Source organism: Silurus meridionalis, chromosome 8 (assembly GCF_014805685.1).
Source record: "Silurus meridionalis isolate SWU-2019-XX chromosome 8, ASM1480568v1, whole genome shotgun sequence".
In the NCBI taxonomy this organism is placed as follows: domain Eukaryota; kingdom Metazoa; phylum Chordata; class Actinopteri; order Siluriformes; family Siluridae; genus Silurus; species Silurus meridionalis.
In genome coordinates this window covers 1398489-1422500 of record NC_060891.1, presented here as the reverse complement: position 1 = coordinate 1422500, position 24012 = coordinate 1398489, and the positions used below count along the sequence as shown (strand labels likewise).

The window sequence follows — 24012 nt, the reverse complement described above, 5'->3', positions numbered from 1 at the left end:
AACGTAGGAACGTGCAGAATTTCTGATTCCCTTTCTAATGAACTGAAAGAAAACACAATGGTTCGCTTTATAATCCATTTACAGAAATCGACATGCGAAACTCATCCAGTGAAGTTTAACGCTCAAACTCGCTCCCAAAAACAGAATTCTCTGGACGTAGCTTCATACAGAAACACAGTACTGGAAAAAATCCTAACTGGGAAAAGCTCAAAGTATAGTGGTGTAGTAGAACCATTCCATTAAAGTTCTGTGGAGTCCAAATGAGCCATTTTAGTCATGCAACTCTGTCTGGACTGCAGCTCATTGGAACAGACTCCAGTTGTCAACAGTCATCTGGATTGATATCTATCATGGAACACGCCCAGTCACGGCACCTAAATCCTACTCAACTGCTCTGAGATGAACTGAATCACAAGAAAGAAATCTCCAAATAGTGAAGAACAACTTTGACGACTTTTACAAGAGTGTTTCAGATTAATGTTTGGAGACACGAACTGTCCAGATGCTGAGAGTGTGTAAAGTTTTTCTTCATGCTCAGGAAGGAATTCCAATGAAAATAAAGTTGAACATCTGGACATTTATAGATTTGTTTTTTTGGTTAAAAGTTAAACTGTTTGTTGCATCAAAACTAAAAGTAACATGCATGTGCCTCTCAACAAAAAACATAGAAGACTCTTCACAGAACTTTTCACAACCATTCTGGTTCAATAAAATGTGTTTAGTTTAAGAACTCTTCTCAGAGCAGGTTTGTGAAATGCAAAGCTCTGAAATGTTTTGGAGTTTTCTCGTCCTAATTTAATTCCCAGGCAGAAATAAAGAAACCAACAAGTTCCTCTAAATTTACGCCCTTTTTTTCTCCTCTGTCTCTTCTGTAATTATGTTATAATAACAAGTCTATAAACACAATAAACTTTTAAATCTTAACCTAAAAAAGTTGTTTATTTATTTATTTGTTGTCCATTTCTTTTGTAGCTAAGAGTAAAAATACAGAAGGAATAACATTTTTGTATAAAATGATGCAAAACTGAAACAAACAAATGTTCTATCATTAAAAGTGTCCGTTATGAAATGTTATGAATGCAATAATATTGTAAAAGCAAAGCCACATTTTTATATTCATTTCCTTAAAAACACATAAATCAGGAATGTAAATTCGAGTCATAACACTGGCACTATTACAGACCGCTACAGAGTAATAATTAGCTAAATGACTATATTACATGTTTTAGTAAAGCGCTTATTATTTGCAGTCCAGTAATAATAATTAGTAATATAAAAAAAAAATCTACTCTGGAAGCTAACTGTGCCTGGGGGAGAAAAAAAAAATCCTATTTTAAAACATTACCTTGTTAGAATTATTGTATTTCCTGCCTGTTGTAAAGGGTTTGTTACCAGAAGCAGAGGCGAGCGGATCATTATTAGTGATGAAGCCATTAGGGAGTGTGCAGCTACTGCAGGCGAGTCTATAAATACCGAGAGCAACAGAAAAGAGCAGGCGGAGAACGAAGGAAAAATTCAGGCTGCCTGAATGTGTCAGGAGGATCAGGATGAAGGTCTGACGCTCGTATGATCGACTCTGGAGTTTCCTCGGTGCAACCTTCTCACCTCAATGGCGTGTGCTTTTACACTTTACACCCTGAGCACTTCAACACTTTAACTATAACTGCTTTTTAACACACAAACACAGAATGAAAATGTATGTAAATGAGTGATTTTCAATCAAAACACCAGGAAAATGGCTGAAGGATGAAACCTGATAACGCTGTAATTGACACCCAAGAAAAATCGGTTATGTTCCTGCAACTCGACAGCGAGCTCGTTCCAAAGTCTGTATATTTTCCGATTAGGCAGATAATAACGCTCAATATCAGTCTGGCTGCCAAATGCGTCCGGCTGCTGAAACCCTGCCAAAACCGCCATGCGATCTCGCCCCATCATCCACACGGGATCCTGTCTGTGTTCTGCATGACGGATAAAACGCTGAAATTTCGATCTGTCCCTAACACTCAGCTCCAATAACAGCACAATTTGGAATCGCTTTTTCAAAAAAAAAAAAAATGTGTCTCACATTTTGACAAAAGAAAGAGAGAGAGAGAGAGAGAGAGAGAGAGAGAGAGAGAGAGAGAGAGAGAGAGAGAGGAAAAAAGGCCTAGCACTAAATCAATACTCCTCTTTGAAATTCATAAGTAATGTAACGGTAGCTCGGCTATGACACGTGCGCTGTGGGTGAATAAAGGGATTGAAAATCAGTAGCTGTCCCTGGAAATAAGAAACATAGGCAATTTATTAGTGTGCTGATCTGCCGGGGTGGCACACGCCAACGCTCGGCTTTATATGCCCACTTCTGAAGTGAGTGAAGTGAGCGAGAGTCTGCTCATTTTTCACTCTTCAATAAGTTTCTAACGGCGTATTTACAGCCTCGTGATATGAACGGTGATATGTGCTTACTACAACCACTTCATATCCAAAAACACAGAATGTCGGAATATTTCGAAATTCCAAACACGAGTCTATTACAAATTTAAGTGAAGTCAAGTTTATTTCTATTGCGCTTTTCACAACAGACATTCTATGCTATTGATGCTATTCTTATCATAAGATCAAACAATCTTAAGTCGTAACTGGCGGACTACCTGTAGTTAAGAAAGCCTTTGAAGTAGTGTAGAACTTTATAGATGGTTAAAGCCATGCGCTGGGTCAGTATGCACTTTACCATTTATGGAAGGAGTCTCCAGTGTCAGAGCTTTTCCATGGTTAAGATGTAACAGCTATAGGAGGAGTTTACGCTTCTTTGCGGTTTCTCAGTAAAAGTGTTTTCTTTTAACAGGAAATCTAATTGATCAATCAATCTAATTAATTGCATCTAATTAACAACATTAACAGAAAAACAGCCAGGCTGGTAAACTGCTGTAATTTTTTTTTTAATGCTGGTAAACTGCTGTAGTATAAACATAATAGAACAAAAATGTTGCGTGATCCATCATTAATGCCAGTTTGGTTTGGCCAAAAGTATTGGGACACCTGACTAGTTCAGCCATATGTGTCTCTTCCTCAAAATTAGGAACAAAAGTTGAAGGTACATAGAGAATAGTCAAGTCAAGTCAAGTCAAGTTTATTTGTATAGCGCTTTTCACAACAGACATTGTCTCAAAGCAGCTTTACACAAATCAACAGTGATGGTGAATGGTGTGCATTTGTCCCTGATGAGCAAGCCGTGGCGACTGTGGCAAGGAAAAACTCCCTTAGATGTTATGAGGAAGAAACCTTGAGAGGAACCAGACTCAAAAGGGGAACCCATCCTCATCTGGGTGACATCAAGAGTTTGATCATAAATCTTTCAACAATACAGAACACTGGAGAGTGAGAACTAACATGATTACTGGAGTATAAGATTATAAGTAATGTTCTTTCTGCAGTCTTAAACAGTCTATATGGTTAGTAGCTCCGAGTTTTATAAGCTCAGCATTTGTGATCACCACAGATCCAGCATCAGCTTCTCCATGCCAGAGCCTTTAAACACTCCAGGAGGTCCAATGTCAAAACTCCACACATGTAGCGGGATCCAAATGGCACTGGTACGTCTCTAGATGGTTCAGGATGTTTGTGAGTTCGGCATCTACTTCTTTAAAGGTCCGTAATCATCACGAGGTGGGAGGTGACTGGAGCTGGAGCAACCTCAGGATGCCTCGGGATGGGGAGAAAGAGAAGCAGTGGAGAGGAATTAGCGTAGCTGCTGTTCATGATATTAACAGCACAAGTTGATAATGTGCATGTGATCAGATGTTCTGGAGCACAAGGTTATGATGTGATGTGTGTTATGTGTAGGCTTTGCTAAAAGATCGTTTTAATCTACACTTAAATTGGGTGAGTGTGTCTGAGCCCCGAACACCGTCAGGAAGACTATTCCAGAGTTTAGGAGCTAAATGTGAAAATGCTCTACCACCTTTAGTGGACTTTGCTATTCTAGGAACTACTAGAAGCCCAGAGTTTTGAGATCTCAGGGGCGTGGCGGATTGTAGCGTGTTAAAAGACTGGATAGATACATGGGAGCCAAACCATTTAGTGCTTTATAAGTGAGAAGTAATAGTTTGTAGTCTATTCGAAACTTAACAGGAAGCCAATGTAGGGACGATAAGATCGGGGTTATGTGATCATATTTTTTTGACCTTGTAAGAACTCTGGCTGCTGCATTCTGGACTAACTGAAGCTTGTTTATTAATGAAGCAGGACATCCACCTAGTAACGCATTACAGTAGTCTATTCTGGAGGTCATAAACGCATGGACGAGCTTCTCTGCATCGGATATAGACAACATATTTCTTAGCTTAGAAATATTTCTAAGGTGAAAGAAGGCTGTTTTTGTAACCTGATTGACGTCTTTGAATGACATTTTTGAGCTAGGAGACACAAACACTGTTCCAGAATGACAATACCGCATGTGAACGCTGACTGCACCCCAGGAACCTCCTCACCTTCTCACCTACATCACTACCTGACTTTACTAACACCCCTGTAGCTAAATAAATCTCACACAAATCTCCAGAAAATCTAGTGGAACGTCTTTCTAGAAGTATTTTAACAGGAAATGTGAAATAGGATGCAAAAAAAAAGTGCATATCAATCTTATAATCGGGAGTCCACAAACTTTTGTGCATGTATTTCAGTATGGTGTGAGTGCAGCTGAGTTTGTGATGCTGATTCAGAGGGTGGTGTGGTGTTGTTGTTCAACGTTAATCCTGGTAATTAAGACTGTACCTCAGGCACTGGTTAAGTCGAGGTCAATATTCAGTGGGAGGAAATATTTAGTTTGCGTTAGACATCATAAAAACCCACCTTATTTCTAAAAAGCCGGCAGAAACCCACGTCACTCATTCCAGTAATTACCATGCTCTCTCTCTCTCTCTCTCTCTCGCTCTCTCTCTCTCTTTCTCTCACTGTCTTGCACTTCTTTAAAACCCATTGTAAAACAAAGCACAGATGGATGTCTCTATCATACAATATTTTGCCTGAGGCACTTAGATGAATTAATGTAGCCTGAGTCCAGTGTAATGTACAAGTCGTGTGCAACCAAAAGATTAGAAATCTGCATTTTAAATGAAATTTAGAGCACTTTATTGTTTGGGGGTTTGATGTGGTGGGCATTGGTGGGGTTCGATGGGGGTGTGGGGGGTGGAGGGACGGCTGGACGAGACGATTGTGTGTTAAGCAATTAATCTGAACCCGAGTTCATGTAGAGAGACTGCAATCTGCTTTCACTTTCAATAAACTCGAGCTGTCACACTTACAGACGGAAAAAAAACAAATTTTAACCACACATCTTATCTGGCATTTTCTAACCTGTATTTACCTCAGGGACGATGTCAGACGTGTCACATCGCAGCTTTTATATTATTAATGAAGTGCCGTTGTTTTGTTTTTCCAACTGACACAATCTATACAATCTATTTCTAATGGCCCCTGACGCTGATTTATGTTTTTCTTTTCACAAAACGGATGTTTTTATTGTCTGAAAAGAAACCGTAAATCCTAGCAGGAAATTACTGTGACGTTCTGACAGGAACTGCACGATGTTCCCCAAAATGTCATGACAAATTACGAGGAAATAAACACAGGCCTTTTTGGAACACATACGTCATCGAAACACTTGAAATGGGAATGTGAGTCGGGATGTAACAAGCCGAATGTTAACATACTGCGGGGGTTTTTTTGGGCAGTCGAGAGCAAATAAACAACCTGTAATCAAACTCTAAACATTTTCCCTCATGAGACAGAAGTTGATTTGTATCAAAAGCTGAATTCTTGATTCTGATTGTTTCATTAATAATCCAAAACAGCAGCAAAATCAGATACATTTATTAATGTGCACTTTGTCTCTAACGATAACACACCGTTCATACTGAACATATTTATGTAACCAAATAAAAAATAATAAGAAACATCTGTGGAGACATTAATAGAAGGAGTCTCCGGTGTCAGTACTTTTCTAACTAGTCACAGGGTTTAGATGTTTCTCAGTAACAAACTAAAATGCTTTTTATCATTAAAGACATCAGCATCAAAAGGAAATAAAAGAGAATTTAACAAGAGAATGACGCTAAATCTAACTATAATTTAATAAAATACAAATAATTGTCAATAATTTAAACAAAAAATTGTGATCATGTGCAAACGTACGACAAAGTTTTAGTGCTACGTGAAAAAAAAAACATAAATTTATCATTACGAGAATATAGTTGTAGCATTATGAAAATAAAGTCCGAATTACGAGAATAAAGTCCGAATTACCAAAATAAATTCATAGTATTACAAGAATAAAGTCGTAACCTTACTAAAAGAAAGTCAAAATTACGAGAACAAAGACCAGAATAAAGTCATAGCGATACAAGAATGAAGTCGTAGCAATCAAGAAAAAAGTCCAAATTACGAAAATAAAGTTGCGCTACTACAAATTACAAGAATAAAGTCGTAGCAGCACCGGCTGATGTTCGGGGTGTTTTTTATTCGTTTTACATCGAAACCTGTCAGATACATTTCAATTCCATTTCTAATATTTAGCTTCCTGCTTTTTTATTCTCCGAACCGATCCGTAAGCCTGTAATCAGTGTAAAAAATTAACCGATTAAAAATGACGTCTCCGAGTTCAGTGGTTCCTTAAAAAGCGACTTGAGGAGTTCCTCGGATTTTTCCACATACTGTACATCAGGTTTTATTAGGAGCGTCTGTGTGGAAATAACCCAGTAAAGCATGCATGAGAGTCATCCATAATTGATATGAGTGTTGAAAATGCTGAGCTGCGAATCCCCCTGCTGGGACGTGTCGATGGGTAACTTGCCTCTCACCACGAGCCAAAATGCTCTTTCAGGAAGGAACGCGCCGCCAGATCATACGTGTAATGGGACTCGAGAGACAATAGGCATTATTCTAATGTACGGAGCTCTGGGATTTTTAATTCGCACCCGAATCGGAATGAGGAGGAAGCGAGAGCGGTGCTGTGGTTGGGTTTTCTGCTCTTTGGGATGTAAGTAAAGAGCAGGGTGAGGGATCTAACACAGATAAAGCCACAAAATTATAATTAATCAATCACTGAATGTAAAATAAATGTGATTTTCAAACAATAAATTAATTCTTTCTTTTCAGAAAGCTAATGTGTGTCCATTTATCTGTCTCAGGTAATACGGAGGATGTAAAGTTGTATTGAATGCTGTCAGGATTGAGTTGTCCTCGCTGGTGTAGAGGATATAAACCAGCTATGTGTTCCTTCTGGGCTTCTCCTAAAGGCCTATAAAGTTCTCGTAATGGTTCTGTGAATATCCGGGGACTCTCACACAGGAACACGTCCTGATGCAGGTTCTGGCCAGGTCGATCCATTGTTCTCTCTCAGGGTTTCGAGTGCACATGCAGTGCAGATGGCATTATTTGCCCAGATTCTCACCCTGCTAATGGACTAAAGCCCAAGTGGGTCATTTGCGCTGAGAAATATCAGTCCTTTCATCCACTCGAACCTCGCACGCAGCCTACGGTCACCTTTTTGTACTGCAATGTCAACATCCTGCCATGGGCGTTTTGGCACAAGGACGTGCTAGAGTTAATGGAGCGAGTTTTGAATATATGAGGCAGAAGTGAGATTCAGCAGCGAGCAGCAGCCGTGTGGAAGCGCTCATTTGTCTTCTCGTTTGGTTGGGACGCCGGTCTCTCGAGTCAGTTGTAGCTCCAGTCGTCTCCAGTATAAATGGAAATCCTGGTGTGTTTTTCCTCGACTGCTGTGCAAGAACATGAGCACGGTAAACTCTGAACTGTTCCGAACGAGAACTCGAACGCACACTCAAATACTCAATTCAACTCATAAACATCCATGTCTTTAACGCAACCCATATTATAACTGTTTATACGCTGTGTTTCTTAATTGCTGTTTTACACACATTTCAAACTGCCACCAACTGTTGCTGTGCATATGTTTACACGTTGTTTACACTTCTCCTTTTTTGCACATTGTACTATATGACATATATTAAAAGTTTGTCTACATCTCAATATAAGATTTGTAAGTGCTTTTTGAAGATCTCATTCCACATTTAGTCCACATTCACTGTTATAATAATCTTCACTCTTCTGGGAAGATGCTCCAGTAAATTTGTGCTTGTGGAGATTTGTGTTCATTAAGGTTTTAGTAAGTCGGGTACTGATGTAGAATAAGGAGGCTTCAGCGTTCACATTCATCCCAAAGGTGTTCAATAAGATTGAAGTCAGGTCTCTATAGAAGGCCAGTCAAGATCTTCCAATCCAACCCCATTAGAAGCATATATTCATAAAGCTGGCTTTGTGCACAGAGGCATTGTCATGCTGGAACAGATTTGAGTCTCCAAGTTCAAGGATTGTATGAATGTGCTTTCATCTTACATTTACGGCATTTGGCAGACTCCGTCAACCAGACTTACAATTATCTCAGTTGTACATCTGAGCAATTCAGGGTTAAGGGCCTTGCTCAGGGGCCCAGCTGTTGCAGTTTGCTAGCGCTAGGATTTGAACACAACGCGTTCCCATCAAAAGTAACTTCTTGTCCTCTGTGCTATCACTTCCCCTTTACTACCACTTCATCTCTACACATTCTTTCCCACAGCTTTTTTATTTTGCTTCGTTTCACAATGCGTTATGTGTAACTATAACAGGATAACAAGAAATCAGTTTCACAATGATTCAGAGTCAAAACAAATCGGTGTGAAAGCACCCTTAAAAAACATTCACTTTTCATAATCAGCTTCAGATTTTATTATGATTTTATTACCAAAGTTAAAGTGACACCCGACTTTTCCAGCTAAATGTGGGATCTCCCCAAACTGCTTCAGATCTGAAAAAATGGCAATGCTGCTCTTTTCTGCATTTCCCACGTTTAATTATTAAAAACAAATAATACAATTCAACAGGAACAAGAATAAGCATAGTGTCTGGATTACCATGAGCTCTTGCCCAAACCAATATTGAAATAACTTCGCTGGTTAAAACCAGGAAGTGCACGTGGATTTGTTACTGTTTGTGATTCCGTGCTTATATGATTCTTTCCTAGTTTTTGTTCTTGTCTGAACAAAAAAAAGCAGCAGGCAGCAGCACAAAGCAGTAATCAGGTGCACATAAACTGCAATCTTACTGCGTTTGTGTTGCGGCTGCAGAAGCTGCGTCCTTAGAAAATACAGTATGTACAAAATACACCTGACATCACATCCACACTGACTACAGCAACCTCTGTGAAAAAAAGCACAGAAACCTTCTGCTTTGGCAAACCTTCCCCTTTTCACAGCACTGACACGGGGTTTTGTTGGTAAGAAACGCTGCTCTCATTAGTATGCAAGATTACATGCCTACACAGATGTGGTCAACTGCTAAATTGTGGTTTTATAGCATTAACAAAAACCTTTAATGCTACAAAAAATAAATAATAAAGGAATGAAATAGACATTTTTAAAATAATTTTTATCAAATGCATTAACTTTTTATGTATAAATATTTATTTTGTTAAAAAACTTAATTATTATTATTATTATTATTTAGTAAATTATTATTATTATAAATATTATTAATTATCATTGTTGTCTTTAAAATGTGGTCTAGATGTTTTTTATTTAAAAGTATACATATTATTTTACTTAATATATAATATAATATACAAAAGATCTGTTTTAAAAGTGAAACAATAAGATTTTTTTGTCGTCTAGACATGACAGGACGTCTAGACGACAAGTAAAATAAACATTTTCAACACTGCTGCTTCATATTAACTAAAAAACAAGCACTTTAACCAGCGAGGTAAAAAAAGACAGAGTAAAGGCTGAGTAAATCAAACAACAACAAAAAAAAGAAAAAACCCATAAGCAATGTGAGAGCAGCTCAAATAAAACACTGACCAAAAGCCTGTTGCAGCAGTAACCTGCTCTTCGGGGACAACTTTTTTGGCTCGGTTCCTGCACAATAATTATCGTTTCTGCTCACCCTGGTCGTTTCACGTAGTTGGACCAGGACCAACAGGAGATTGAAGTACAAATGAGCTGAAATGAGAGTCTATTCTCTGTGCAATGTTACATTTCCCATGTGCAATGTAAGCGAGAGATAACGGCGAACAAAGCGGCGTGATAACGCAAAATAACGCTGGAGGAGGAGGCTATTTTCTTCCCTTTCTCTGCCATGTGTTTTAGTTTCTGATGTTGGAAAGCGGTGTTATATTACTTACACCATGACTCAACAAAAGGATGCTTTTACAATACTTTGTTTCCTCGTAGCTGGATAATATAACAATTTATTCAGCTAGGCCTCGAGGCTACAAATGTTGTTGCTATGGTTACATATAAAACCAACATATTGCTCAGTTGTTGTTTTTAAGTTGATTATGTTTTTGTTTCTGAAGAAAAGCTATAGACCTAGCTTTAACTATTAATGATGAACAAAACACCCTGACAGCGGTAGAGACGACGTATTTCGTGCTCAACTCATCCTTATTTGATGAAGATGAAGAGATGAAGAAGTTATAAAACTGTGTAACAGAATGTATAAGTTTAGTGTCCACAAGTTTGATCCTTATTATTTTAAGTTTGTCCCAAATGAGAAGGCGACTGTGGTGAAGGAAAAAACTCCCTGAGATGTCATGAGGAAGAAACTTCGAGAGGAACCAGACTCAAAATGGAACCCGTCCTCATCCTCGACACTGAAGATCCATTCAAATACAGTTCCATTTTTTTTGAGGTGCTGTTCAGTAACGGGAGCTTAAATAACGAAACTGTTCATGCAAACTGTGATCCATTGTAGCAGACTGTTGATATTAATTACAATCAAAATCCATCCTTAAAGTCCAATCTCAGTTATTCCTCACACATTAAAATGCACGCTACAGTTCATCCGCAATGACTTTAATATGATTGCAGAGAAACGACTCAGAAAAAGTCACTCGATCCCCTAAGGGAAAAAAAAACCCCACAAGCCAGTGACTGCACACCAACAGAGCTGTCTCTATGGCAACCAAACTCTTTCTCCTCCGACGTTACACGTCTGAATGTTTACTGTCAGTATAATCTGTTCAGTGTGTCAGCAACAAATTATCATATTAACATGCTCTAAATACTAAAGAGAGAAGTACGTGGTGATTTACCGGCGTCTGGGCGTGTGCGCAGGCGTCATCGCGGCTTCCCTCATCGATTTTCCTGCAAATCATATTGAGAGGCAGCATTATTGGGGCCGTAGCCTGTGCGCCGTTGCTACCGCGCGTGTCGATTTTCATGGCCTGGAGTTAAACGGATAGATTTTCATCACATTTTCCCCCATCTATGAAGATTGGCCTTACGCCAACAGCGACCCAATCGTCCTGATAAGTAGGCCTTCATTGGCTGACTCGTCCATTTTCAAATCTATTACATTATTTTCATCATTTCTGCTCTGAGCCATGTCTTCCCTATTTCTCATCACTGCCTACATGCGAGGCATTTTTAACAGGACACGACTCTTTCACTTCTTTAACTCCTTTGAATGTCTGATTCATTTGCGCCTGGGGCGAACCGCTTCCCTTTTAAAAGTGGGCCAAAAGCAGGAGGCCAAGCGTGGTACTGCGGTCCAACATGAGCTGGAGAAAAGACAAGCAGGATTAGCGACATAATACTTTATCCTCCGTGTTTCTAAAGCTGGGACCACCACACGAGTCTGCAGGAGTCTTCACAAAGTGCCGATCCCTTTTTATTGATATACCATTTTTCCCCTCTTTGTGCCATTATCATGCTGATCGCTTACCACTGGCCTTCCACTACACTGTGCCATGATGTGTTGGGATTAGAGTTAGAGCAGGTTCAGCTCAGTCTCAGACCCATGGATGATTTAACTCTAAAATGTATCTTGCATCGGACTGCTACGGCTGTGTATCCATGTTTCATTTCATTCTCATAATTCTGTCAAATAGCCACCCGGTTGCCAAATCTCCTTCCACACAGAAAATGTGAAAGATTTAAAACCCCTGTTTTGTTAATAGAGACCCTTTTCCAAAGTAAAGTTTTCTGTTAACTGATATTAATTAGGGTTCACCAAGTGGGACAAACCAAAAACCACTTTATATATATTATATCTTCTGTACAAATCTCCAACCGAAATTAGCTTCTCAGTACAATTCATAATTACATAAATACATAATTGTAAATTATAATAAAATCTTCCATAATGCAGTGCTGAGTAGGGTTGCAAAGGGCGGAAAATCTCGGAAACTTTCCATGGAAACTTTATCTGGGAAATTTCAGAAACTTACCAGGAATTTATGGGAATTTACTAACAATTTGGGGAAATTTTTATGAACTGTATTAATTTTCAAAAATAAATATCAACATTTTGCTTGGTCATAAGCTGGCATGCATGCAAACATAAACACAGATTTTGAAAATGACTGATTGTCCTGCAAGATTTTTGACATTGCAGTTCTCTGTTATAGGCTCACCTGCAATTGTGCACATTCCAGGTAATTCCCGTGGAAATTCCTGGAATTTTGCAACCATAGTGGTGAGTTACTTGACTCCTACAGAGCCAATGATTACAAATGTTCATCTATTAATTAACATTTCAGAATAGCAGTGACCTGTTATGACAAAAACAATCGTTTTATTGTATTTTGAACTGAATTACAGCCTGCACTATTATCAGAGTCATTCTCCTAAATCACTAATCAGCATCTTTTCATTGGAGAAAGTCAAAGTCTTCTGCTATAATGATGTATAATGAAAATCTGCTTGTAGATTATTTTCTTGTCTCTGTGGTGCCTCAGAAAATCATGTGACCAGTGAAATTCAGCCAATCAGGACAAAGTTGGAAATCCAGAAACCAGCATTAAGGCGTTGTACAGCAGATATTTGAAATTGCTGATTATACCTTTAATAAAAGTGCTGCATATTGCACTTTGGTGTGAATGTTTTTTTGCAGCGTCGTCATGCTGAGTCAAATATACTACGCAAATACGCAGAGTTCCTTTTATTAACCTCCAATCATTCCTGTTTTTCTCTGAGACGGCACTCACTAATTATATTTCACCTAATCTCAGCCTGTAGAGCTCCATAAAAATCAATGTGCATGCAAATGACCTGACAAGACTTCTCTTTTGATCGCTTTTTTTTTTTCTTATTATGTCTTGCTTTGCTGGTTCATTAAAAGCTTTTCGACTCCGACCAGACAGCGCTCGTGTTTAATCGGGTAGGAGGTCTGCTGTGGCTGTTTCTTTGTGGTTTCTTTGGACTCGAATTAACGGGTCCGTCTCTACTTCTGCGGGGCAGTTTGTCCATTTGTCTGTGTCACTGTTTTTGTGAACTGAAGTAAAGAGGAGTAGGTTGGTTAATCTCCCAGTCCAGCTGGAACATGGATACTGGTAATTAGTGGGCTCCTGCACCATGAATCACTAACCAGCAGACAGACCACAGAGCGGACAGACAGGCCGAATCAATCTGCACTGGTGTCCCAATCGTAGGGTCATGTAGTGGAATTAATATAATTGACCTTTGGCGGAAAACTGACAACATGCTAAAGTGCTGAGCAGCGGCCGAGTCACACATCATTAGAGCTGACTGGAACGGCTGCAATGTCCTGTTTATCTTCATGACATTACAATGCAGGGAACTATTCTCACTGATGGATATGCACTAGACAGATATTCCTAAAGAAGATTGTATTGTGGCTCACATTTGTCGTGTTTTGTGTGACATGAAATGGCTGCCATGATTTGTGTTAGTCAGAGGTCCAAGAACTAAGCTGGTCAGAGCACAGGTGGACACGATAAATCAACATGCTAACACGCATGATAGCACTGAACAAGACTTTGCAAACTTGCACATGCAACAGGATGCAAAAACAAGACAGGTGAACACTATCGATCAACAATCCAATGAATACGAAGTTTAGAGCAAATATTGGTCGAAGTTTAGTTTAAAAGAGTGGAAGTAACATTTTTAGTTTATTTTCCATGTCAGTTAATTGGCCTCTTCTGAAAGCACTCTGATGTTCAGTAGGGATGTGCAGCTCCATAACTGAGGCCGATGCGTTTTGCATCTCGATGAATAGCCAACGATATGATACATTAAAGATATATATGAAGCAGAAACCGATGCGATGCGATACGATTCCCCCAGTACGATGCAATGCGTTCCGATTTTCCGATCGCAAAAAAAGAAAGAATATTAAATAAAGCCAGACATTCTTGTTCTGTTGTGACTGCAGGAAGTTACAGCTCTACCTCTGCCATGTTAATCTGTATTCTATGTGACTTTTGGGACACGCCTCGGTCTCCGTAGTGTTGTGATATGTCATATTCACGTAGCGGTAGCGATGCTGAGAGAACGCGCTCGAGAAACAGTTTAACGAGGAGAAATCGATCTGTATATAAAATATTCATCACAAATTATTGGTCCCTTTTTACCGATGCAAATATGTTAAAAACGATGGTTGCCACTATCTAAAATCGATGCATCACTTTTATGCCGATGCGAATCGCTGAATCTTACCATCCCTAATGTTTAGTGACGAATATTACTAGGCTTTAAGTCTAGACGTGGTGCAAATTTCCCGACCAGAAAAAACCCAAACCTACCCAAACCTGTGTCACAATATTCATTAGAGGTCTATGAAGATTCCAACATTCTGACATTACATACTGCACCTTTAAATCCCAGAGCTGGCCACTGGAGAGTTAAGGCTGGGAGTAAAGCCTGCATGTGAAGAGTTATTTCTGCCCACAGAGTAAATACACCGTCTGGAAATAGTAACGTGTTTGCGAGGCAGAAAAAGTCACAACAGCTCCACAACAAATACGTTTCATACAGCCTTTTGAACGAGCGTAAAAAACTACAGTATGGGATCAGTGTGTCCTTGAGCCTGCATGAATTGAGCGCGCTCGCTGTGTGAATGAATACGCGGCGTGAAGTAATGAATGAGCTGTACGGATCTGATGAATGAAAGACCTTCACCTTTGCCGAGGAAAATTACTCTTCTCTCTCTCGCTTTCTCCGAACAGGCAGGGAAATGGCTAAATAAAAATGTCTTAACCAGCCTTTTTTTCCCTCCCCATACCTGCAATTATGTATCGAAGCTTGAAAAAGCAGGCAGCGCCTTTTAATGCGCTGGAGAATTAAAGGCCGATAAGAGGCTCTTTAGAGGCTGCCAGTGCCATTTACCCAGGCGAACTGTATTACTGTAATACGGATATCAACAGGTCATGCTCTGTTTGCACATATAATTAGAGCTGAGAGTGCGCTGTGAGCTGAAGACATGACAAAGCAAAAGGCTGTGAATATGTGTGTGAGTGTGTGAGTGTGTTGTGGGGGGGCACCTGGGTGATATTAGCCTTGTCCTGAAAGCGCACCTGTAGAGGACATGGCGGCCCTTTGCAGCGTGGCATAAACGCATTATAAAAACGCTTCACGATGCCAACTCGTTAACGGTGACTCCAAAAACGTAATTGGTTTATTAATGCAACTTCAAAGACTAATCAGCAATAAATTCTTAATTGACTGATGATATGAGCACCTTTTACCTAATCAGACGGATTAATTAATCATCAGGAAATAACGATCATCCAGATCGATAGCAATCAATTCATGGCTGGGTCCTGCCCACAGATCCACTCCACACACGGTTTGTCGAAATGCACGTGATAAACATACGATCGCTACCCGATTTCTCAAATTCCAGATAAACGATAAACAATTTGCATGTCGATTTAAACCTGATACCGAATGTTTTCCCAACTCGCAGTTCTTGATTCTGATTGGTCGGTGGGACCAATTTTTTCTTTTGCACAAGTTATGACAGTAGTGCAGCTGAAGTTTAGATGAAGACGCACTCTCCAGTGTTACTGCTTTGTAACAGTTTGACATAAAGCTGTAACATTTTACAGTAGAGTTTACGCAATTTCTGCTTTTTTTTAATTATTATTATTATTAAATTGATAAGAAAAAGAGAGGATGGTGAGGAAACGCCTGGGAAAGATTTATATTATATAAAGATTTCAACGTTTGAAGGGTTTTAAAGCAATATTTTAAAGATTGTCACTTCTAGGATGTTTTAAATATACGTTCTGTTTAGCTACAGATCAGAAATATTATAATAAGAATTATGTGTATACTTTTTTAGTACTCTTTTTGTCCTTTTAACTTAAAAAAATATTACATATGAAATAAGAAACAGTTCTATAGTTCAATAAAACTTCAATCGCAATAATAATGGTTCTCATTTTACGATCCGATTCCGATTGCTCTGATTTAACAATGCATATTACTGTTATATTTACTTAATTTTAATGTTTTCGAAACAAAATCGCTTCTATCTAGTTTGTGTTTACCTCTGGGGGGAGAAGTTTATGAGGCGACAGACTTTTTCATCCGAGTGTGAATAAATCCACCACCGTTCCCCTGGAATCCTGTCCATTACATTGGAGCTCTTATGCGCCTAAATTCAGCTTAAGGCTGTAAGACGGAGAAACGTATCTATAAATCATGTATAATAAGCTCCCTGTAGGAAGATCGATATGCCCGTTGCACCTCAGAACACCGTCGCAGTTAACATTTGTCAGTGACGACTGCTCCCTGAGTAACATTTGCTCTGGAGGCGGATTTTGATACGGCGGTGTGAAAAGAACAACGCGTACGTTTATCAGTTATCGCTATTTCCTTCTTTAAGTAAGAGATTTTACTCAACGCCAAAATCGCAAACTTTTATATTCTTAAGATACATTTGTATAAAAAGTGATAAAGGTTTAAATTTAGGGTCGGAGTTTAGCGTTCTAAGCTTTTCTTACGACTTCATTTACATGAAATTATGGAGAAATTCTTGCGACTTTGACCTCAAATATATTGAAGACCAGGTTTGAATTCTACAGAGTTCAGAACAGCATTCAGAAGCATTCTGAGAATCGCATTCAGGAGTGGAGAAATAATCCAGGTTTAGATGATGCTGTTTTTTTGTGTTTAGTTTATAGATATAAATAGTTTATTACATTTAGAAGAAAAAATATTTTACTTACAAAATTACAACATTTTTGTACTTTGGTGGTTTCTTTTTTTTTTTTCTTATTCTTACTATATTATGTAACCAGAATCAAGGGCTTTGTATTATTATTATTATTATTATTATTATCATTATTATTATTATTTTATATATTATTATTTATTTTATTTTGATTGTATATCAAACCCCCACATTAAACATTTGTATACTCATTAGCAAGTTTCCTGATATTTATTTAACATTGATGGAAGGAGTCTCAAGTGTCAGAGCTCCAGTAAGAGATGAAGCTGTACCTTCCAGCAAAAGAAGACTGTTCATAAAAAGTCCAAACTTTCTGATTTGTACTTGTTCGTTTCTGGACGTTTTCCACCATGAAGCGTAAATGGATAAGAAGTACAGAACAATGCATCATTAATACTTAAGGATGGGTTTCATTTTGAGGCTGGTTTCCCCTCATGCCATCTCAGGAAGTTTTTCCTTCACCACAGTCGCCACGGGATCTTTCATTAGGGATAAACTTACACTTATAAGGAACAAACGTATCCATTCTTTTATAAGAGAATGATGGTGCTAACTGGCGTTAAAATGTGAAATTATGCATAAAACTGGGCAAATCTCCCACAGAGACGTTTGACATGACATGCGTTTGACATATGGCGGCGCTGCAACAAGTCGTTCGAGGTGGTTCGAGCAGCAAACGTGCTTCAAGAGAGGAAGAACATCACTGGTAGACGACGAGAGATCAGGAAGAGCTTCAACGAGCTTGACCCCCAAAAATGTCAAAACACAGCAGATTTGGCTTTTGCGGAATTCATCCTTTTCTCAAAGATGAAGATGGAGCTCAAAGGTCGACGTTCTGACACCGTTGCGTAGATCCGGCACAAATTGATACGCTTCGAGAAGAAGACTTCCAGGACACGTTCCAGAAGAAAGCTGGGGGCGCTGTATTGCTGTGCAAGGGGACTATTTTGAAGTTGATGGTGTGGAAATGTAGATAAATAAAGTACTTTCTTGTAAACAGAGAAACTTTTTGATATACCCCAAACTTTTTGATATCAGCTCGTACTTGGCAAATTGTTGCGATGTAAAATGAATGTAAAATTCAAGGCCAAACTCTCAAACATCTTCATCCCAAACAGCTATCGGTGACTATTTTGCAAACCAGCACACAATAATATCACTGCTTCCTTACCCTAGTTAATAATGCTGACAAATTAGCTAGCATAATGTTAGCGTATTTCCTGTCACATAGGGAAACTGCAACTCTGTTACAAAACACGGGGCTGTGTGCATTTTCTGTGCTTTTTTTTCCAGGTTCCTCTGTTCATTCTCCTCCTGGTTCTCATCTCCATCCCTGAGCACTTGGACCTGATTTCTCAATTAGCTGGACATGTCTCTGTCTCATCTTTTCTAGCACAGAGCCACTTCAAACATCTGACAGAGGACAGGGAAGGGTCTCTCTCTCTCTCTCTCTCTTTTGCTCAGTGTATCTGTGAGCAGGTAGAGCAGAGGACCAAGGTCCCTCATTTGTATCTGTCAAGGCTGATTAATGATATTTCATCCTCTCCGTGTTCTCCTTTTTTTTTATTTTCCGTTGCCGCGCTCTCTCTCTCTTTCTCTCTCTTCCAATTTTTGTACACCTGCTTAATGTGGGAGCTGGTTAGGGGTTGGTGAGGTAGGGACGGGGCAAATGGGGAACGGGGGGGCGGGGAGGACACACACGATTAGTAGGACACGTCATGTTTATGCACAAACATGGCGTCTACATGTGATTCAGCTTATAGAACACACATATAGTGTGTAATTATGTCGAGGTTGTGGTGCTGATTCATCAACCTTTCCCTCATCTCACACACACACACACACACACACACACACACACACACACACGCACATGCACACACACATAAAATATCGTGTTACTGCAGTAGCTATAAAGCCCCCACCATTTACTGCAGTCCAAACGAGATGTGTCTCTCTCTCTCTCTCTCTCTCTCTCTCTCTCTCTCTCTCTCTCTCTCTCTCTCTCTCTCTCTCTTTCTCCAGGTCTGCTTGTCTCTTCTCCCCATGATGACTAAATCACTCCTGGTTCCACTGGATCTTTCCGGTGGCCGTCAGCCGTAGAATGAATGTCTTCACAAGTTCAAGTTTCTCAGTTGCGGGAAAAGGCAGCGTCACCAGGCGTACGCATCATGCGCACGTTTCATTTTCATTAGCAGGACCTCATACTGCAACGCAACACCATGGTTTTCACTGTAGGGGGTTTGTCCTTGGGTATCCCCCACCACCACCACCACACACACACACACACACACACACACACACACACACACACACACACACACACACACATACCAATTAAATGTCAGGATTCACTTAATTAGTTTCAAAAGGCAAAGTGAAGATTAAACCAGTTCCCTCCTGATCATTTTTCGAACAGCGGCCCGTCATTGGCTGTGTGTGGATTAAACACGTATTAGATAAAAACTATGAGATTATTTCCTCATTGTTTTTTTTTCTCCTCTTGCAAGTCCATTTCTTCGGTCGCTGCCTCCTGAGCCCCCGGTGGATTTACGGAGGGTGGTGTGTGTGTGTGTGTGTGTGTGTGTGTGTGTGTGTGTGTGTGTGTGTGAGGGGAAAATACCCAAGGACAAACCCACGCACACACGCCATGTTGCACAGATGAGGACTTGAGACTGATTACAAAAACAAATTAATCTTTATTCAGACGGGAGTGCAGTAAATCTCGACAAAACACAAACAAGTATTTACAGTTCCATAATCGGGTGTAACAAGAGTGGCATTAAATCCTCGGCAAGAGCGCGCCTGGGCCGTCTTTAATGGCTGCGCCGTGGCGGGTTTTTTTTCGTGCAAAACTGATTAAAAATGCAATCTGATTATGAGTGCTCGTATTGGGAAGGAGAAAAAGCATGCCGCCTGTTTCTCAGGTGCAAATGGATTTAGGAGAAGAGGATTAGAAGACATCCAGCCCTCGACATGCTGCGTAATGGGTTTGAAGTGACTGAACGGCAGGTAGACGGAAGAGAATGGGGAAATACCTGAAGAGCACTCGCTGGTAATGTCGGAGCACCGCGCTGTAAACCCGCGGGCGATGTTGATTTGAGCGAGAATTGCGCGAGCGAAGAGAGTGAATTAGACCTGGCGGGACTTGGTATATCCTTAATGCGGCCTGTAAGACAACTGGACAATAGAAATGTGTGTCTGCCTATTAGGAGGCACGGCTTTGCACCGACCGGATCAATACGACATCAAAGCTCATCATCAGACCCGACTCTCAGGCACTGAAGTTCGTCTGCCTTTCAACAAAGAGGCCAGAGTGCACTTTACTAATGCTAATCGAGGAGGCTGAGGGGAACCTCAGTGAGGAGGCTGAGGGGAGGTGATAACCTATAAAAGACTATAAAAGTGTACTTTTTAAGCTTATTCATGATGTGTTTCGGTACTGCAATATGTTTTTTTATTTATCAGCTCCGGATGCATGTGAGCTCTAACCGACCTCCTGCTTTACCGCAGTGCCTCAGCTGTTGACCAACCCATAACTGATAACGTCCTCGAAGTCCTTGAAGCTGATGTGTCCATCTGAGTCGTGGTCCACGTGTCTGTCAGGAGAAAGAAATTCACCCAGTTACTGACCGCCAAACACGTCATAATAGACCCAATGGTTATTTCCAGCTTTAGAGGCTGATAAAGCTTTAGATCCAGTCCTGTAGGCATGAGTGATGAAAAAGAGCCAGAATGCCACCAACACACCACACAGGGGTAGAACACTAAAGGCGGTATTGAGTGACTGTCGCTGATGGATATTAACTCGAAACAGGGAGACCAATAAACACTCGCTTTCCTTTCTTAAATTCAATATGGCACCCTGTCTGTATATCCGATACTTGTCATCGTAATCGGTATCAATCGTGTACATTCTAACTGTAGGGTTACTATTAGTTTCAGTGATTTCCGAGGAAATTACTCAGAAGATACATGACAAGTCCAGAAAGTGGAGCTTTGCAATGCCCTCAGACCTCAAGTCTACAAGGACTACTTGACGTGTGCACTCCATTTTGCTTTCACTGTCCGATTACATCAGGCCAAAGCCAATCTTAAAATCTAGAAAATGTACTGAAAACCCTAGCATGTTTTAGTGGACGGAACCCAAAACCAGTGTTAGACAGTAAGGAAGTAAATGTAATTAATTATTGTAATTAAGTAGCTTTTTTGCGTGGTCTTTACTGAAGTGTTTCCGTTCAGGGAGACTTTTACTGTAACATCACTACATTTCATAGTCAAATATTTTATATTTTTTTCTCAGCTACATTTAGTGAAATCACTCGTTCCTTTTTATTTACGAGGATAAAAACGTAACTGGTGAAACACGCAGCGAGTCACCAATCAGGATCGAGCGCACGCTCTGTTTTACACGTGTTCTGATCGGCGCTTGGTGAATCTACTGATCACCAACATACAGTTCAGCATCAGTTCAACATCAAGCAGGAACATTTAGAGAGGAATAAATGATGAAGAAACTCCAGACTCGAACTCGCCACGACACACGTGACCTCGTTTACACGTTTTTATTTTGGTTTTGGGCTCATGATCATTTTAATAGAAATCAATTAGTATTTGAGTCATTAATATCATTCTATTAATAGATCAGTGTGCTAAGAGTCACATTCGAGTCTTTTCACATAAACTGAGCTGATTAAGTGAAGAATCTTGTGATTAAAATGATAATAGGAACATTAGAATTATAATAAATCAATACTTTGGATACTGAAGTTCATTTGAAGGCAAAAACTTTTACTTTTACTCAAGAGAAAGTTTAAATTGATCACTTTCATGTGAGTGGATCTCTACTTTATCTCAAATACATGGATCGTGTACGTTGTCCATCGCTGCCCAATAAAATCTTGGTGTTAAATATGTCCGATGCACAGAATAGCACAGTAAATCAGAGTATAGATGTAAAGGTATGTCTGAGTCAGTCTGGTTTAAAACTATGTAAACTCCGATTATAATTTAACACTTAAATAAAGATATGATTATGATCGAATGAATGTAAAACCCCAAAGCCAGTGGCAGTAACACTGGTGTGTGCAGCCTGAGTGACTTAAGTGAGATGGTGCTCGACTTATTTCATGTCCTGATGGAGGTCGTGTTCACCTGACTGGTCCTTTTATCAGGATGGAAGGTGATGCACATGACAGAGGAACAGTCCAGGGACAGGGGACGGTTTTTCCATTTTCAGTGCAGGTAAAACGGGAAAGCAAGAGTTCTCAGAGCACACACACACACACACACACACACACACACACACACACACACACACACACACACACACACACACCTAAACAGTATTCCTCCAATTTAAATACATCTGGCTGCATATTTCAATGATTGTGAACTTCATCACTGTGTATAATGTTTGAATATTTGTAGATTATGAAATAAAATAAATAAATAAATAAATAAATAAATAAAAACTCCTAAAGCTACAGTACAATCGGAGTTGGATCATAGTGTGCAGATGTTTAATCAGAATGGTCTCTATCATGGGCTGGTCATGTAGTGCTGGTGCTATAAAAATATACACAAAAAAACTATAAAATAGAAAAATGAAATAATAAAGTGATAAAATAAAGATAAAGATTCAACTATGTAATTTGTGCAGGGGAAATAAAGGGCAATGCAGTGCAAATAATAAGATTTACAGGGTTGCAGTAAACCTTCCTGCAGCATGTCAACAAATTTCGGAGATGATCGTATCCTTCTGAGAATGTGATGATTCATGATTGCGAAATGTTTCGGGACGCTCTCGCACTGTCCTGTCTGTTGATCGGTCAATGTTCCTCGTCTGCTTTCCTGATGTTCACTAATGCTTGTATGGTACAAGAGAGGGTTCAAACTCGGACAGAGGAGACGCATATGTAGAGATATCAAAATAGCCATCAGCCTGCATGCCTGGATCCGAATTCAAAGTGGCTTGAGCCAGTGTCCAGACTTATCACACACTCCCAGAGCCATTTCTCTAAAGCGCGGCACACTGAGAGAGCAGACGCTCGATTACATCGTCAGATGAGCGAGGATGAATGAGCAGATAAAGATGATGCACGAGCAATTGGATCAGTGTGGGAGAAGAGCGTGTTGGAGAGCACTGTTTTTTTTTTTTTTTTGCTTCTTTCGCTCAGTGCCCACTTCCTGCACAGATTAAATTGAATGGAGTAAATAGCTAAACTGGAATCTCCTATTTCCTGCTCATTGGATCTTTCTTCCTGTTCAGCCAGCACGGTATCGCACAAATCGGAGAGCATCGTGCTGAGCTATTTGATAAGCCCCGGGTCCACACTGGGAATTAGCTGGGCGATGTAACTGAAGGCAGAATCGATGTGGATGGAGAAAAAAAAAAAAGCGAGAGAACTCTGTCTTCCTGTGTGTGTGAGGATATTCGTTGGGAGCTTGTGTGTTTTCCAGCCTCGCTCTCTCGCTAGGTGATTTCTCTATTACTCCGAGCAGCAGACTGATGGAGTGCAAACCCAGCAGATGTGAGGGAAATTTGGTAGCAACAGGGAGGAGAATTAAAACAACATTAGGCATCCAGTAACTGGAAAATCACGCTTTCCCGTTCCGTGCTGGTGAATCTCGATCAAATAGTAGTGCACTAAGGACCTAATTAGATTCTAATACGGCCCTCCCAGTGGAGGAGGAGGAGGAGGAGGACCACTGGGACGTCGCCCGTGCCCGTGCCCGTCTTCAGGCCCTCTTCAGACCTGTTCAATCAGAAATCACCATCCCGTGCTCCAGAACTGTCAGGAGTCCATAATCACAAAACGCTGGCGTTAAAGCTGGGGGACAGAGTGGGTGTGTGTGTGATGAGGACGTTGTCTGTGAAAGCGATTAAGCGGCGATGGTGGCCGCGTCACATACCGGCGTATTTGACTGACTGGTCTGATATTAACACTGAAGCAACACGTCAAGTCGCCTGGAAAGTTGTCAGATCGG

The 24012-nt window shown here is 40.1% G+C and overlaps 1 protein-coding gene across 5 annotated transcripts in view; it reads right to left on the bottom strand.

Annotated features, from left to right (window-relative positions):
- Positions 1–9607: 9607 nt before the first annotated feature.
- Positions 9608–24012, bottom strand: part of efcab11 (EF-hand calcium binding domain 11) — a 61729-nt gene continuing 47324 nt past the window's right edge. For 2 of the 5 annotated variants that reach the window (XM_046854986.1, XM_046854979.1), the window contains one exon: positions 9608–11183. In XM_046854986.1, the coding sequence (XP_046710942.1) occupies positions 11087–11183 (97 nt within the window). In that variant the 3' untranslated portion in view covers positions 9608–11086. Of the gene's footprint in view, positions 11184–19701; positions 20622–24012 lie in introns of those variants that run through there. The other 3 variants (XM_046854987.1, XM_046854980.1, XM_046854981.1) reach the window with 2 other exon arrangements.